The sequence below is a fragment of the Chelonia mydas genome, chromosome 5, assembly GCF_015237465.2.
Source record: "Chelonia mydas isolate rCheMyd1 chromosome 5, rCheMyd1.pri.v2, whole genome shotgun sequence".
NCBI classification, from domain to species: domain Eukaryota; kingdom Metazoa; phylum Chordata; order Testudines; family Cheloniidae; genus Chelonia; species Chelonia mydas.
In genome coordinates, this window is record NC_051245.2 from 15,024,215 (window position 1) to 15,040,366 (window position 16,152).

Consider the following 16,152-nt stretch of genomic DNA (forward strand, 5'->3'; position numbering starts at 1 on the left):
TTGTTGATAGCCAGTTTATATCTATTTGTTCTTGTGCCAACATTGGCCCTTAACTTAAATAACTCCTCTCCCTCCCTTGTGTTTATCTCGCTAATGTATTTATGGAGAGCAATCATATTCCCCCTCAGTCTTCATTTGGTTAGGCTAAACAAGCCAAACTCCTTAAGTCTCCTCTTGTAAGGTAGGTTTTCCATTCCTCTGATCATCCTAGATGATCTTCTCTGCACCTGTTCCAGTTTGAATTCATCTTTCTAAAACATGGGAGACCAGAACTGCACAGTATTCCAGATGCCTTGCATAATGGTACTAACACTTCCTTATCTCTAATGTAAATACCTTGCCTGATGCATCCTAGGACTGCATTACCCTTTTTTCATGGCCGCATCACATGAATGGCTCATAGTCATCCTGTGATCGCCCAATACACCCAAGTCTTTCCTCTCCTTTGTCACTTCCAATTTATATATCCCCACTTTACAGCAAAAATTCTTATGGTTAGTCTCTAAGTGTATTATCTTGCACTTTGCACTATTAAATTTCATCCCATTTCTATTATTCCAGTTTTAAAGGTCATCCAATCTTCTTGTATGATATTCTGATCCTCCTTGTTAGGATATAGATATTCAGACCTGTCTCCTATACTCTAAGAATTTAGGTTTATTCTTATCACTTGGCTAGTTATAGAGATATAAAAGAATCAAAATCACTGTCTGCCGGTGTAAGGGCCTTCTCTTACTGTGACAATCTGAGGCCCTGTTCTTAGGCTAAGGCCTTTGGCTAAGCAGCAGAGGCAGCCATAAGCTGGGAAGCGACCGGTCACATCCTCACATTCCAAACTAGTCACATTGAAAGAAGGTGCTATTGGGCTGTTAGGAATGCAATCCTGTCCTGATAGTGCCTATCACCTCCAGAGAAAGGGAAATCCCTAGAAGATGTAAAAGGAAACTTAGTTTGATAGCATCCTGTCTGGCAAGAACTCACTTATCAATAGCTGGGATGTGAAATCCTCACTTCTGTATTGTTTTGTCATTATAGTTCCCACTTTGCTATTGTTTGTCTGTATAATCTCTGGTTTCAGAGTAGCAGCTGTGTTAGTCTGTATTCGCAAAAAGAAAAGGAGTGCTTATGGCACCTTAGAGACTAACCAATTTATTTGAGCATAAGCTTTCGTGAGCTACAGCTCACTTCATCGGATGCATAAAGTGGAAAATACAGTGAGGAGATTTATATACACACAGACCATGCAAAAATGGATGTTAACCATACACATTGTAAGGAGAGTGATCACTTAAGATGAGCTATTACCAGCAGGAGAGTGGGGTGGGGGGAGAGTAAACCTTTTGAAGTGATAATCAAGGTGGGCCATTTCCAGCACATTTCCAGGAGTTAACAAGAACGTCTGAGGAACAGTGGGGGGGTGGGGGGGAGAGCGGGGGGGAGGAATAAACAAGGGGAAATAGTTTTACTTTGTATAATGACTCAACCACTCCCAGGCTCTATTCAAGCCTAAGTTAATTGTATCCAATTTGCAAATTAATTCCAATTCAGCAGTCTCTCGTTGGAGTCTGTTTTCGAAGTTTTTTTTGTCAGCTTTTACCCAGACCACACCACACGATCCATTGTCTATAGCCAAGTTCTATGATACAACTGCATTTGCTCCAACCCCTCAGACAGAGACAAACACCTACAAGATCTCTATCAAGCATTCTTACAACTACAATACCCACCTGCTGAAGTGAAGAAACAGACTGACAGAGCCAGAAGAGTACCCAGAAGTCACCTACTACAGGACAGGCCCAACAAAGAAAATAACAGAACGCCACTAGCCGTCACCTTCAGCCCCCAACTAAAACTTCTCCAACGCATTATCAAGGATCTACAACCTATCCTGAAGGACGACTCATCACTCTCACAAATCTTGGGAGACAAGCCAGTCCTTGCCTACAGACAGCCCCTCAACCTGGAACAAATACTCACCAGCAACCACACACCACACAACAGAACCACTAACCCAGGAACCTATCCTTGCAACAAAGCCCGTTGCCAACTGTGCCCACATATCTATTCAGGGGACACCATCATAGTGCCTAATCATATCAGCCACACTATCAGAGGCTCGTTCACCTGCACATCTACCAATGTGATATATGCCATCATGTGCCAGCAATGCCCCTCTGCCAGTACATTGGTCAAACTGGACAGTCTCTACGTAAAAGAATAAATGGACACAAATCAGATGTCAAGAATTATAACATTCATAAACCAGTCGGAGAACACTTCAATCTCTCTGGTCACTCGATTTCTGATCTAAAAGTGACTATTCTTCAACAAAAAAACTTCGAAAACAGACTCCAACGAGAGACTGCTGAATTGGAATTAATTTGCAAATTGGATACAATTAACTTAGGCTTGAATAGAGCCTGGGAGTGGTTGAGTCATTATACAAAGTAAAACTATTTCCCCTTGTTTATTCCTCCCCCCTGCTCTTCCCCCCCCCCCCCCCCCCCACTGTTCCTCAGACGTTCTTGTTAACTCCTGGAAATGTGCTGGAAATGGCCCACCTTGATTATCACTTCAAAAGGTTTTCTCTCCCCCCACCCCGCTCTCCTGCTGGTAATAGCTCATCTTAAGTGATCACTCTCCTTACAATGTGTATGGTTAACATCCATTTTTGCATGGTCTGTGTGTATATAAATCTCCTCACTGTATTTTCCACTTTATGCATCCGATGAAGTGAGCTGTAGCTCACGAAAGCTTATGCTCAAATAAATTGGTTAGTCTCTAAGGTGCCACAAGCACTCCTTTTCTTTTTGTATAATCTCTGTCTGGTTCTGTGATTGTTCCTGTCTGCTGTATAATTAATTTTGCTGGGTGTAAACTAATTAAGGTGGTGGGATATAATTGGTTACATAATCATGTTACAATATGTTAGAATTGGTTAGTTAAATTTCAGGAAAATGATTGGTTAAGGCATAGCTAAGCAGAACTCAAGTTTTACTATATAGTCTGCAGTCAATCAGGAAGTGAGTGGGTGTGTGGGTGGGGGAAACGGGAACAGGGAATGGGGGTGGGGAAATTGGAATCATATTTTGCTAAAGGGGGAAATGGGAACAGGGAATGGGGGTGGGGAAATTGGAATCATGTTTGGCTAAGGGCAGGAATGGGACACAGGTGTAAGGCTCTGTGGTTCAGAGCTGGGAAGGGGGACCAACACTAAGGAAGGAAACTGGAATCATGCTTGCTGGAAGTTCATCCCAATAAACATCGAATTGTTTGCACCTTTGGACTTCGGGAATTGTTGCTCTCTGTTCATGCGAGAAGGACCAGGGAAGTAAGTGGGTGAAGGAATAAGCACCCTAACACTCCTCCGTATTGGCAATACCTCTCCATTTTGTGTCATCTGAAAATTTTATTAGCACACTCCCACTTTTGTGCTATGGTTAAAAAAACAAACAATCTGGTTTAGGGGCGAAATAGAGGCAGCTGTACAAATTAAAAAAATAATATACAACAAATGGAAGAAAGGGGAAGTTGATAGTAATGAACATAAATCGGAAGTTAGGAATTGTAGAAAATTGACAAGGGACACAAGGAGAGATCTATGGCTAGCACATTAAAGGACAATAAGAAGGTGGTTTTAAAATATATTAGGAGCAGAAAGAATCCTGACAATGGTATTAGTTCATTACTAGATGGAAATGGTAGAATTATCAACAATAATACAGAAAAGGCAGAAATGCTGAATAAATATTTCTACTCTGTATTTGCGGAAAAACCATAATATAGTCTCATCATATGATGATGATAAGACTCCCTCCATTCCACTAGTATCTCTGGAGGATGTTAAACAGAAACTATCTAAAGTAAGACATTTTTAAAGCAGTAGGTCAAATAACTTGCATCCAAGAGTTTTAAAAGAGCTGGTTGAGAGGTCACTGGACCATTAATATCGATTTTCAATAAGTCTTGGAACATTTGGGAAGTTCCAGAAGACTGGAAGAAAGCTAACATTGTGCCAATTTTTAAAAAGGGTAAATGGGACGACCCAGGTAATTATAGGCCTGTTGGCCTGACATCAATCCTGGGCAAGAAAACAGAGCGGCTGATGCAGGACTCAATTAAGGAAAACCTAAAGGAAGGTAATGTAATTCATGCAAATCAACATGTGTTTATGGAAAATAGATCCTATCAAACTAACTTGATACATTTTTTTGATGAACTTGCAAGACTGGCTGATAAAGGTAATAGTGTTGTTGTAATATACTTAGACTTCTGCAAGGTGTTAGATTTGGTATCACACATTTTGATTAAAAAGCTAAAATGATATAAAATTAACTTGGCACACATTAAATGGATTAAAAAATGACTAACTGATAGGTCTCAAAATGTAACTAAATGGGGAATTGTCATTGAGCAGGTTTGTTTCCAGTGGGGTTCCACAGGCATTGGTTCTTGGCCCTATTCTATTTAATATTTTCATCAATGACTTGGAAGAAAAATAAAATCATGACTGATAAAGTTTGCAGATAAAACAAAAATGGGGGGAATGGTAAATAACGAAGAGGACAGGTCACTGATTCAGACTAATCTGCATCGCTTGGTAAACTGGGAGCAAGCAAACAATATGCATTTTAATATGGCTAAATGTAAATGTATATCTTTACAAACAAAGAGAGTAGGCCATTCTTACAGAATGCGGGACTCTATGGTGGGAAACAGTGACTCTGAACAGTGAACTCCCAGTGTGATGCTGTGGCCAAAAGAGATAAAGTGATCCCTGGATGCATAAATGGGAATTTCAAGTAGGAGTACAGCGGTTATTTTACCTCTTTACCCTTTGGCCTGGGTGAGACCACTGCTGGAATACTGTGTCCAGTTCTGGTGCCAACAATTCAAGAAGGATGTTGATAAATTGGAGTGTGTTCAGAGAAGAGCCATGAGAATGATTAAAGGATTAGAAAATATGTCTTTTACTTGTAGACTCAAGGAGCTCAATCGATTTAGGTTAACAAAAAGAAGGTTAAGGAGTGACTTGATTACAGTCTATAAATTTCAGTGGTTTGAGCATTAGCCTGCTAAACCCAGGGTTGTGAGTTCAATCCTTGAGGGGGCCATTTAGGGATCTGGGGCAAAAATTGGGGATTGGTCCTGCTTTGAGCAGGGGGTTGGACTAGATGATCTCCTGAGGTCCCTTCCAACCCTGATATTCTATGATTCTAAGTACCTAGATGTGGAACAATTTAATAATGGGCTCTTCAATCTAGCAGAGAAAGGTATAAACACAACCCAACTGCTGGAAGCTGAAGCTAGACAAAGTCAGACTAAAAATAAAGCGTAAATATTTGACAGAGAGGGTAAATTAACCATTGGAACAATTTACCAAGGGTCATTGTGAATTTTCTATCACTGACAATTTTTAAATACAGATTGAATATTTTTCTAAAATATATTCTCTACGAATTATTTTGGAGAAGTTCCATGGCTTGTGCTATACAGGAGATCAGACTAGATGATCACAGAGGTCCCTTCTGGCCTTAGAATCTAGGAATAATTTAGTGCAAAACTGGGTCACCATCACATTAGAGGGAGCCTAAATTGCTAGATTTTGCATACCTTAAACAGACATTACCAAGTTAAAAAATATGACAAATATCGGATATTGTTTTATATACTGCAACTTCCAATAATAACTTACTAAAACAAATAATCATTTTATTTCATAATTACACTAGAAAACCACATTAAGTGCAGCCATAAAAAGGTCTAAAATTCAAGGATAAACATTTAGGAGTAAGTGAATACTAACAATGCCATTCATTCATTAATATGATGGAACTAAATACTATCATTTTGGTAAATCAAAGCCTGAAAAGCTTAAATTATGTCGGGACCTTGACAAGTAAAAATGGAAGAAGTTATACAGAAAATAATTCTGGAAAGAAGCCGACAGAGCTTCAATGGAAAGAACAGGGCTAAACAATAGATTTTAAATATGACTCTTGAGTAAACACTATGCCAGAAAGATTACTTTCTTTTTTATATTTGATGATGAGAAGCCTTTTCTCGTTCAGCAAAAAATGACTCAACTTCTACTGCTAGCATAACAAAGGATACAATTAAGGAACTCTAATGCAATACACAGTCACTATGTAATTACTGCTAGACAGTATGTCGACAGACTATTGTCTAGACCAGTGGTGGGCAACCTGTGGCCTGCCAGGGTAATCCTCTGGCGGGCCGTGAGGCAGTTTGTTTACACCGACTGTCCGCAGCTCCCAATGGCTGCAGTTTGCCGTTCCCGGACAATGGGAGCTGCAGGAAGCGGCATGGGCCACAGGGATTGCTGGCTACCGCGTCCTGCAGCTCCCATTGGCCGGGAACGGCAAACCTCAGCCACTGGGAGCTGCAGGCGGCCGTGCCTGCGGACGGTCAATGTAAACAAACTGTGTCATGGCCACCAGCGGATTATCCTGGCGGGCCGCAGGTTGCCCACCACTGGTCTAGACATTATTAATTGTATCATAGTAGCTGGATGGCTAACTGGTTTAGTTTCACCTCTAAAACACTACTAAAGTTACTAGATTGTAGCGCAGAAGACTGTCTTCTTAGTTCTATTTCTCATTAATCAATCTATTCGTTTAATGATAGGCAGCTCACCTTCGTAAGAAATGCTTATTGCCCACTGTGATGCAGTTCTTCTTTAGATGCTGAGAATATCACAAGTAAAGTCTGTTTACCTTAATATAGCTCTAAAACCAAACTTTTGTTAGGTGCAGCTGTGCCTATGGGTTGTACCTATGTAAGCATACAAGACTTTACATGGTGCCAAAACATTATGATCTCTTAGTTACAGTTTTTATATTGTCCAGATTGAGTGACTGAAATTCTTATATATTGGCAGTTTGGTTGACAGATTAACAACTCATTTGTCCAGGTCACAAAAACCACCACCTCAGCTGGTACTACTGTTGGCAATCTCAGCTAACAGATCAAGTGATTGTCTAAAGAGATCACAGCTGAGAGAACATCACAGAAATTTATTCCTAAAGGACAAGGACAGGACAGGAGATATGGTGGCATGGTAGGGTGAAATAATTTATGTTATAGAGCATTAGCTTTGCTTCAGCAGTTTAACAAAACTGAGATTAAATCACACATACTGAAGATAAAGCTTGTCTAGTTCTTATATGCAGTCATTTTTTATCAACAGCAACGTCATTAAATCCTGAATAAAACACGTAGCTTTCTATATTGTTTCACCTTGTTTAAAAGATAGCTAATAATATTTCTGTTCAGAGACCTTCCTTCAGCTAGACTTTACAGATCCCAAGACATACAAGACAAATATGTAGATTTGACTTCTAACACACTGATTGTTTTAAGGAATTAAATGAAATAAGGGAACCATTTAACATCCACCCATATATGAGAGAGCAAGATTACAGATCCTTTGGTTCTCAGTTGGGGGAACTGAAACGAAGGACTATTAATAAAGTACTTTCAGCTTTGACTATAATCAACTGTAATAACAAGATAGAAGTTACAAAAAATTCTTTTTGTTGAAACCACTTTTGTAATACTGCTTTTTAATAACCCTCATAATGGCCGAATTAGAAGGACCCCAACTGAAGTCATTCATCCCACATAAAACAAACATTGCTTTTTCTTCTTAGCTTTGTTTTACAAGCTACATTATTTCCAGATGATGCTTGAGGGGCCTAAGGGTTTCAAGAATTAGATGCTTAAATAGACAGCTGCTTTCTATTTACCATATAAATCAAGGATAAATCAAAGAAGAATCTAAATAGTGGACTTCATTTACCGCCATTATAGAGCACAAGCTGAGAAACAAAAAGAATAGAAAGAGAGAAACATCTCATCAAACAATTACAAAGTTTTATTTAGATTATTAACAAAGGAGGAGGAAATGCAGCGACATTTGTAGAATCCTGGGCTTCCAAATAACATTAGCTCTGCACAGCAGGTAAGAAATAATTCACTAGACTGGGAATTGGCCAGGAAAAATTCAGCTCTGATCAGCAGTTCTTACAAATCCATCAGGCTTTGCTACTGGACTCAAATTGCATGGCTTACTTTGCTCATATTATTTAAACTTTCCTTATTGACTATAAAAGTAGATCAATTTCTAGGCCTTAACTAATGCAGAAAAGTAACATTCTGGACTGTGCTTTGGAGGATGGATCATGAGAGCATTTTTTGTATTTAAAAAGATGGGGTCATATGCCCCACATATGAAAGATCCGTTGCAAAGGAACTTTCTTGCACATTTCATATGATTTGGTCACATGACCTCCAACATATGGTACCAGAGTGCTCTAAAACACTAGGAATTTCTTGAGACCAACTTTAAAATGTGTCCAAGAAATAAATGTTTAGTAAAAGCATGTATTGACAACTGTGTAGTTACTCTATAGATCTTGTGGGATGAAAAAATAATATTTTGTACTTGTACAGCACCTTTCATCAGAGGGATTTCCAAATGCTATATGAATAAGCCAGAGGTTTAATTGCTAGAGGGTACTTCCGGCCACTGACAAGCTTTTAATTGCTTTTGAAATGACATTCAAGTGACATCCCCAAAGATGGGATAATTTAGAACTCCAACACCTAACTGACAGGTTTCAGAGTAGCAGCTGTGTTAGTCTGTATCTGCAAAAAGAAAAGGAGTACTTGTGGCACCTTAGAAACTAACAAATTTATTAGAGCATAAGCTTTTGTGAGCTACAGCTCACTTCATGTGTGCAAGGATGTATTTCTAGGGTTCGCTTTGGGAAACATCCACTTTTTTCTACCTCCCAAATATAAATGTCAAATTTTAAACTCAACTGATTTCCAGAAATTTCCCCATGTGGCCAGTTACCAATTTATCTTGGCTGTTTGTGGATAACCTAGCCAACTAGAAGACTGGTGGCTTAAATTCTTAGTGCTGGTAGTTGGCTAGTATGAAAATAAAGGGGTAGATTTTCAGAAGAATTCAGCAGCCAGCAACCTCTGAGTGCTCAGAACTTCTGGAAGTCTGACCCCAATTATGGGTGTTGGGCACTTCCAGAAGTCTGCTCCAAAAGGCCTTCAACTTGCCACTCAACATCTAAGACCAAATACTAGTAAGCAGCAAGTAAAGCACCTGCTGCCATAAGCCCCCTATCCCTGTGTTGCATATAATTGCAGTTAAAATTAATGTGGACACTGAACAAACCAACATGACTAAATGTGCATTGAATATCATGTCAATTTATTAGAATAAAAAATTATTTTTAAATTTAAAATTTGTTCCTTAGTGAGTTTTTCAACTTCTACCTAAAATTAACTATTTCATAAGACTTGGGGGAGAATTCTAAAGATAAAAAAGATCTTTAATCTTAAAAACTAGATGCAATCCCCCAGGCCCCTAAACATAACCATCACATTCCCCCTGTCTGAGGTGCGGGGGTGGGGGTGGGGGGAAGGGGAGAGGATGGACAGAATTCCAAGGAGAAAAGGAGGACTTGTGGCACCTTAGAGACTAACAAATTTATTCGAGCATAAGCTTTCGTGAGCTACAGCTCACTTCCGATGAAGTGAGCTGTAGCTCACGAAAGCTTATGCTCAAATAAATTTGTTAGTCTCTAAGGTGCCACAAGCACTCCTTTTCTTTTTTCTTATAAAGTTAGAGCACCAACCCATTGAGACTCTTGCAAAGTCTAAAGGACATCTGGTTGTTCATGCTTACCCAACTGAAAGAGCTTTTAGACTTATGTTTTATTCTCTTTTAATAAAACACATGATATGGTTCTTTCCTTATGCTAAGAGGTGGCTTTTTGTTTTGTTTAACACCATATTTTGAGTTACAAATTAGTTGATATGTTAAAGGTTAGAGTGCTACTTCTCAAAAGCACAACAGACAAATCAGAGAGCATAAAATCACTGTTGTCGTAAGAAGTTACTCTGAAATATGGCATCACAGGTGGCAAGACTAAATAGGAAAAAATGCTGATGACTGTTTACTCAATAACTTAGCCAGCCCTCTGCTTTTGAATAGCAAAATGGCATTGTTTGTGTATTGCATATAAACAACTCTGGCCAGGACATGCGAGTCAAGAGATGTTGCTAGTTAAATTAATCATTTTGAGCCCCCAAAATATAACCTGTTAGATAAAAAGTAATAGTTTCAATAGCTATTTGCTAGTGTGTTGAGACCACAGCCTATCATGCTGACCAGTATTGTTTCCTTGTACTCCCATATTAGTCTGTCTGTATTCATCAGTTGTCTCTTGTCTTATACTTAGGGTCTGTAGGCAGGGACTATCTTTTTTTCTATTTGTACAGTGCCTACCGTTGGGTTCTGTTCCATGACTGGAGCTCCTAGGTTATATGATAATGCAAATAATAAATAATAATAATAAAAGATGTTCTAGAAGGTACATAGGCTTTTAAAAGCCTGAAATATGTGAAGATGGAGTTGTACAGTTTGTAATCCCTCAGTTTGGTTTCCTGAAACACTTACTAAAACTCAAGGTAAAATATGGTTATATTTCCATGGTCAAACTCATAGCAATTTATAAATGAGGAAAAACATTTTTGCACAAGTTTTATGAAATAAAATGTAACAATGTAAATCAATATAAACCAGAGACATTTGAAAAGAATATATAAATAATACCATTTAAGACCTGGGAGGAACTTTGTTGTATAAATTAACAGTACAGTAAACAAGGAGTTTTCTGACAGTCATGCTATCAATTTACAAATTATTGTCCCATCTGAAGATATTGGCTTAGAACAGATGAGAAGCCATCCTTAGAAGTGCATGTGCGCATGCATGTTCAGAAAACACCAGTTTGGTCTACAACTTCATTCATATATTGGGCACTGCTGTTTCACAGACGAATTAGGGTTTGTTTCAATAGCAGATCTGCATAATATTTTAGGCCTTTTAAAATATTGGTAGATGCCGAAGAGTTTTTTTTTTTAAAGTATGCTTTTAACTATCTCTCTCAAATGCATCTGATTGCAACTCTTTTGAAAACTGCAAGCTGACAGGCTATGGAAGGTTTCTTAGCTTTGAATAGCTGTGGTTTTGTTTTGCCATTTGTAAGTATATTTTTCATTTTCTTACTAAGTTTCAGACATGATGTCATTTTGAGAGGTTCCTATATTTTGGTGTTGGTGGTTGCCTCATTGTCACACACTTTGATAAACTTCTGCAGATTTAGGGATGTTGCTGCTTCTATTTTGAGAAGTTCACTAAAACATTAAGTTCAATACTCACATAATCAGGAAGTGGAGAGTCATCTGAACTGAGGGAACCTCGCAAGGTTTGTGTGGCTTGCTCCAAAACTTTGTTGTGTTTTTTAGACAACAAAGAAAACAAACTGAAAAAGAACACAAAAATCGGAAAATGTTTACTATAATAAGAATTCACAAGCGACCCTCTACTTCCAGTAAGCTAGACTATTCAATTAGAAGAAACTCTCCATAATATTTCCTTGAATTGGGAGATTTAAAGAAAAATACAATGCACATCAATTGTATGGGTAATATATGCTTTACATCTTAGGTAAGCGAAAAAGAACTTTGAATTCCATACTACAAAATATGGAGAAAGAATGTTAAGTTTTCATGCTTAAATATTCAAAAGTCTGGGAATAACAAAGTTAAGATTGTATGTGCAACTTAAATTCTGTTCCTGTGTATCCATAACAATTAAGTCTTCAAGCTCACTATCTCAATGCAATATATTTATTTTCCACAACCTTGGATACATGTAGTATCTTGTACATTTCCCCCCACTTTTTATGTTTCAGTTTGTTAATGTTCTAGTACATTAAAAAAACCCAAGTTAATAAAGATATGTATTTTACTAATTTAGTCAGCACTCCCATACTATACGTTTTCTTTTCAAGGAGCAGCAGAGACTTCAGGTGCAATTCAGAGGATGAGGAACTGAATTACAAAGGTAATTCCTCTGTGAATTTAGAGGGGCTTTGTATGTCTGCATTGTTTTTTATTATTTTTAACTTCTTATACTTTGGGTGGAAATTTCAAAATCATCTAAGTGACTTACATCCTTATAAAAAGTCTCACTAAAGACATTCCCTTATGCTCAGAAATCACTTTGGATCGTTTAAAAGTCCTGTGCTTAATCTTTACTAATTGGGGTAAGCACTGTGTATTCCCCAAATAAATTATTTTACAGGCACTACCTGGCATACATAGTACTACGAGATGCTAAACAGATGTATTAAGTCTGAAGAAAAATGTAAATTATGCAGTCCGTAACTGTACAGATTCATAGACAAGCCCAGAAAGGAACAGTGTGATCATCTAATCTGACCTGCATAACAAAGGCCATAAAACTTCCCTGAATTAATTCCTATTTGCATTTGAGCCTAACTTTTAGAAAAACATCCGATCTTGATTTAAAAAGTGCTAGTGATGGAGAATCCACTATAATCCATGCCAAATTACCAATGGTTAGTTACCCTTACAGTTAAAAAAGGGGCACCTTATTTCCAGTCTGAATTTGTATGAGCTCCTCGGCAGTGAATTTACTGGTTCAGGTTAACTACATAGATGAAAGTACTACTTTAGAAGTTATGTATTTTAAAGGGACTGCTCTTTAGTGCCACTGGTGTTCCTTTCTTGAGTGTCTTCACTGTACCCTTCACTATTTTGTACATCACCTAATCTTTCTCTTCAGGCTAAAGAACTTCAACAATCTGGCTTCATATGTAAATCCTGCGTAGCTCTAAACTGTTTTGTTGCCCTTCAAGACTTTGTTGGTCTCTGCTACTGTAAATCATTCTCTAGGTGAGGTGATCAAAGCTGAACACTGTACATAATAGAACATCAAAGTGACACAATGGCCAAGAATTATGGGGTTTTGTGTGTTTAACCTGATCTATTACATTATCATAAAAATAATTCACAGGCAGTTGACTGCTTCTTACTTTCACTTCATGCATGTAGGTCCCTTCACCAGGATATCCGTTTGTTTTAATTTTTCAGATTTTAAAACTTTACCCTACTACACCCCGCAAAAAATTAAATCAAAATTTATTTTCATTAAGGTTAATAGATGATTTACAAGTTGGGTGGTTTGATGGATAAAACACTGGCCTTTCAATCAATCAGTTTAAATCTATCCTTCAGCTCTCAGTCACATTAAACTCACAGGTTCAGCTTCGTTTTCAGACGTATGGGTATGTTCCTGGACACTGATGTTTAGGAAGAGCATGACTATAAATCTTAACACTTTAAACAAACTTAATGGGGAATGTAATCGTTATGCTATATATTTATTGTAAACACAAAGACATCACAATACTGTACTGCCTTGTCTAATGTTAACACAGAGATGGTGCTTTAAAGACACAGAAAGACAGGTCTCTGCCTGAGCATCGTACAATCTAAGGGAGGCAAGGCATAGGGAGACAGGATGTAGTCAAGGAAGTGGAAAAGCATGGAATAGTGTTGCACAACAGAAAGCCAAGAAATTGTCTGTTTAACATATGCACCACAGTGTTTGATGGAGAGACATGAAGGAGGAAAGCTGCTTGAATGATGTGGATGAGAGAGGTCACTCCAGGCATACAGGGCAGTCATGTAAGGAAGCATGGCAGTGAATGCATACAGGGCAGTCATGTAAGGAAGCATAGCAGTGAATGTAGGAGGACGTAAACTGAAGGTGAAGGCAGAGGGAAGGCCCTGATGTCAGTAGCAGTACGAAATAAAAGACTAGGGTAAGTGCTCAGCACTTTCTGACAATCAGAACCCCTGTAAGGTGCCTCGAGTTGAGTATCCAAAAAATGGAGACCTCCAAAATTACTAGTCACTTTTGAAAATCTTGGCCTAGAAGAATGCAGGAGCAGAGATGTGTACAGCCTTGAAGTGTTCAGCCTCTGGGGTTGACAAATGCTATATTGCCCTATTTATACCATACATTTACTAACTCACAAATCATACAATTTACTACTGTCTGGATCCCTGCTTTATGAAGCTCCCCAACCTGTTTATTATAATTTCTAACTTTTCTTTTTCTCCCAGGCAGTTAGCTTACTACTTTTACCCTCAAATCCATTCACCACCTCTATTTTTGATCTCCCCATATATTATATTTTACACACAGAGACAAAGGACAGACACTTTTGCTTCTCTTTGATGGCTATAACCATTCTGAAAGTGTGATGTGCCACCAGAACAAGGTCAGAGAGAAACTCAAAAGACACTTGAAAATCAACCATGTTTTAGTTCTGGATATGGCTCACAGACAGCACTGGTCTCATTGGTCAATTATAGCCTGTCTGAGGTAATCAAATGTCCATGCAGATTCTTTGAGATCTCTCAGTTCCCTTTGATACCACTGACGACAAGGCTGCAGTTCTTGGCAAGGATAGAATAAACCATGCTTGAGTGGCTCCATTCCTTTATCTCGGAGAGAATCCACCTGGTAGCACTGCTCCATGAATCCCTCTTTTGGAGGGTACCATAGGGCTCTTCCTGTTCAACATGCTTGTGAGACAATCAGAATATACAGTGACACAGTCTGAGGCTGCAGTGCTTTCAGTTTGCAGATAGATCGATAATTGTGTGATATCGCAACTGTTGAAATATTCTCAGTTGCTTAAACTACTAACTCCTGGATTTAAAAGGGAGGGGAACTGGAGATAAGGCACTCAGATAGTATGGTAATAGGCACAATGTAAGTTAGATTGATTTCAGAGAGCATTTCCAGAGAATCCACCTCAGTTTTGGAACCTGCTTCCTCACACTGGTTCATCAGAACCTGAATTTGTTAAGCTCATATATTTCCCTGCCACCCCCACATGTTTTTCTGGAATTGTGGACTGAGTGAGTTTTATCTGGATGGTTGGAGAGTTTGAATTGGTTTGTGTCCTAATTTGTATGTTTTATTATATAATTCTTCTACATGCACCCAGAGCTCCGGATGGTCATAATTGTAAAAAACTTTTTTTTCTTGGTGCAATCAACTATATCCTAGAGGTGACATGATTTACCATAAGTAGAAGCGGTCTGCTGTTGTACATTCTTTTATCATCTCCTGCTGGCTTATTTTCAGAGCATTCATAAGGATTTAGAGCTGGTATAAGATTTCACAAAAATCACTAATATTAATTAGTCATTTATTAGAGAATATAAAAGTGACAACACAAAACAGGGTAAATAAAAGCTAGTGACACCCACTAACAATGAAGTGGTGGTGTTAACATTGGGGAATGCTTGGCAGTCTCTCTTGATGGGCACCAGGGTGCAGCAGCAGAGCCTACTCTGTTCATATGTTACATTTATATAAACAAATATATACATTTATATAGCCAGTTTCATAAAATAGTATGCAAGAGGCAGAATATTTCCTGGGTTAATATACTATAGATACAGAATCTTTTGGGGACCTGAGAGACTGTTTTATTGCTTTGAAGAGCAGAGAGAACTCAAAACTTTTCTCTCTGCAAAAGTGTTGATCAGAGTTTGAGCAAGTCTTCTTTGCTCTTTATTTGCTTAAAATACAGTCAGTATCTTTTACAGCATGTAGAGTAAGTTGCTCACCCTAACAATATCCTGTTTCTTTATTGTTATCCAAGAACCTCTGCAAAAGGTAAGAGATTTTTGCAATATTCTTCTGAGGGAGTCAAGAGGAATGAATTAGTTTTTCAAACCCACACCTTACCTTTTCTCGTAAGAGCCAATTCAATGTCCTATCCGTTCCCAACATCTCTTCAGTCTGTGTCATCTTAGGAATAGTATTAATAGCTTGATTTCTATAACACTTTATATTCAAATTCCTTATCAGTCATTATCTAATAAATCCTCACAACTACCTTTATGATAGCTGTATATTGTCCTCCCTATGTTACAGATGGAGAAACTGAAGCAGAATAATGAAGTAACATGCCCAAGACCAGAGGGAATCAGGATCAGAGCTGGTGTTAGAAATACAGCTTCCTGAGTGCTAGCCCCAGGATGAAACTATCACTGAACCACACCTCTCTCAATTAGTCTGATATACAAATAGTGTTAGATAAGAAGATTAAGAAATACTAATCCTTTGTGATAAGTATAGGTGGTGATCAATACCTACAGCATTCAGGATAATTCAATAGATCTGAAGACAGTGAAAATCTGCATCCCAGA

At 38.2% G+C, this 16,152-nt stretch overlaps 1 protein-coding gene across 6 annotated transcripts in view; it reads right to left on the bottom strand.

Annotated features, from left to right (window-relative positions):
• DYM (dymeclin) overlaps positions 1-16,152 on the bottom strand; it is a 375,287-nt gene that overhangs the window by 84,677 nt on the left and 274,458 nt on the right. For all 6 annotated transcript variants that reach the window (XM_037902496.2, XM_037902497.2, XM_043547069.1 and 3 more), the window contains one exon: positions 11,270-11,372. In XM_037902496.2, coding sequence (XP_037758424.1) covers positions 11,270-11,372 — 103 coding nt within the window. The remainder of the gene's footprint in view (positions 1-11,269; positions 11,373-16,152) is intronic.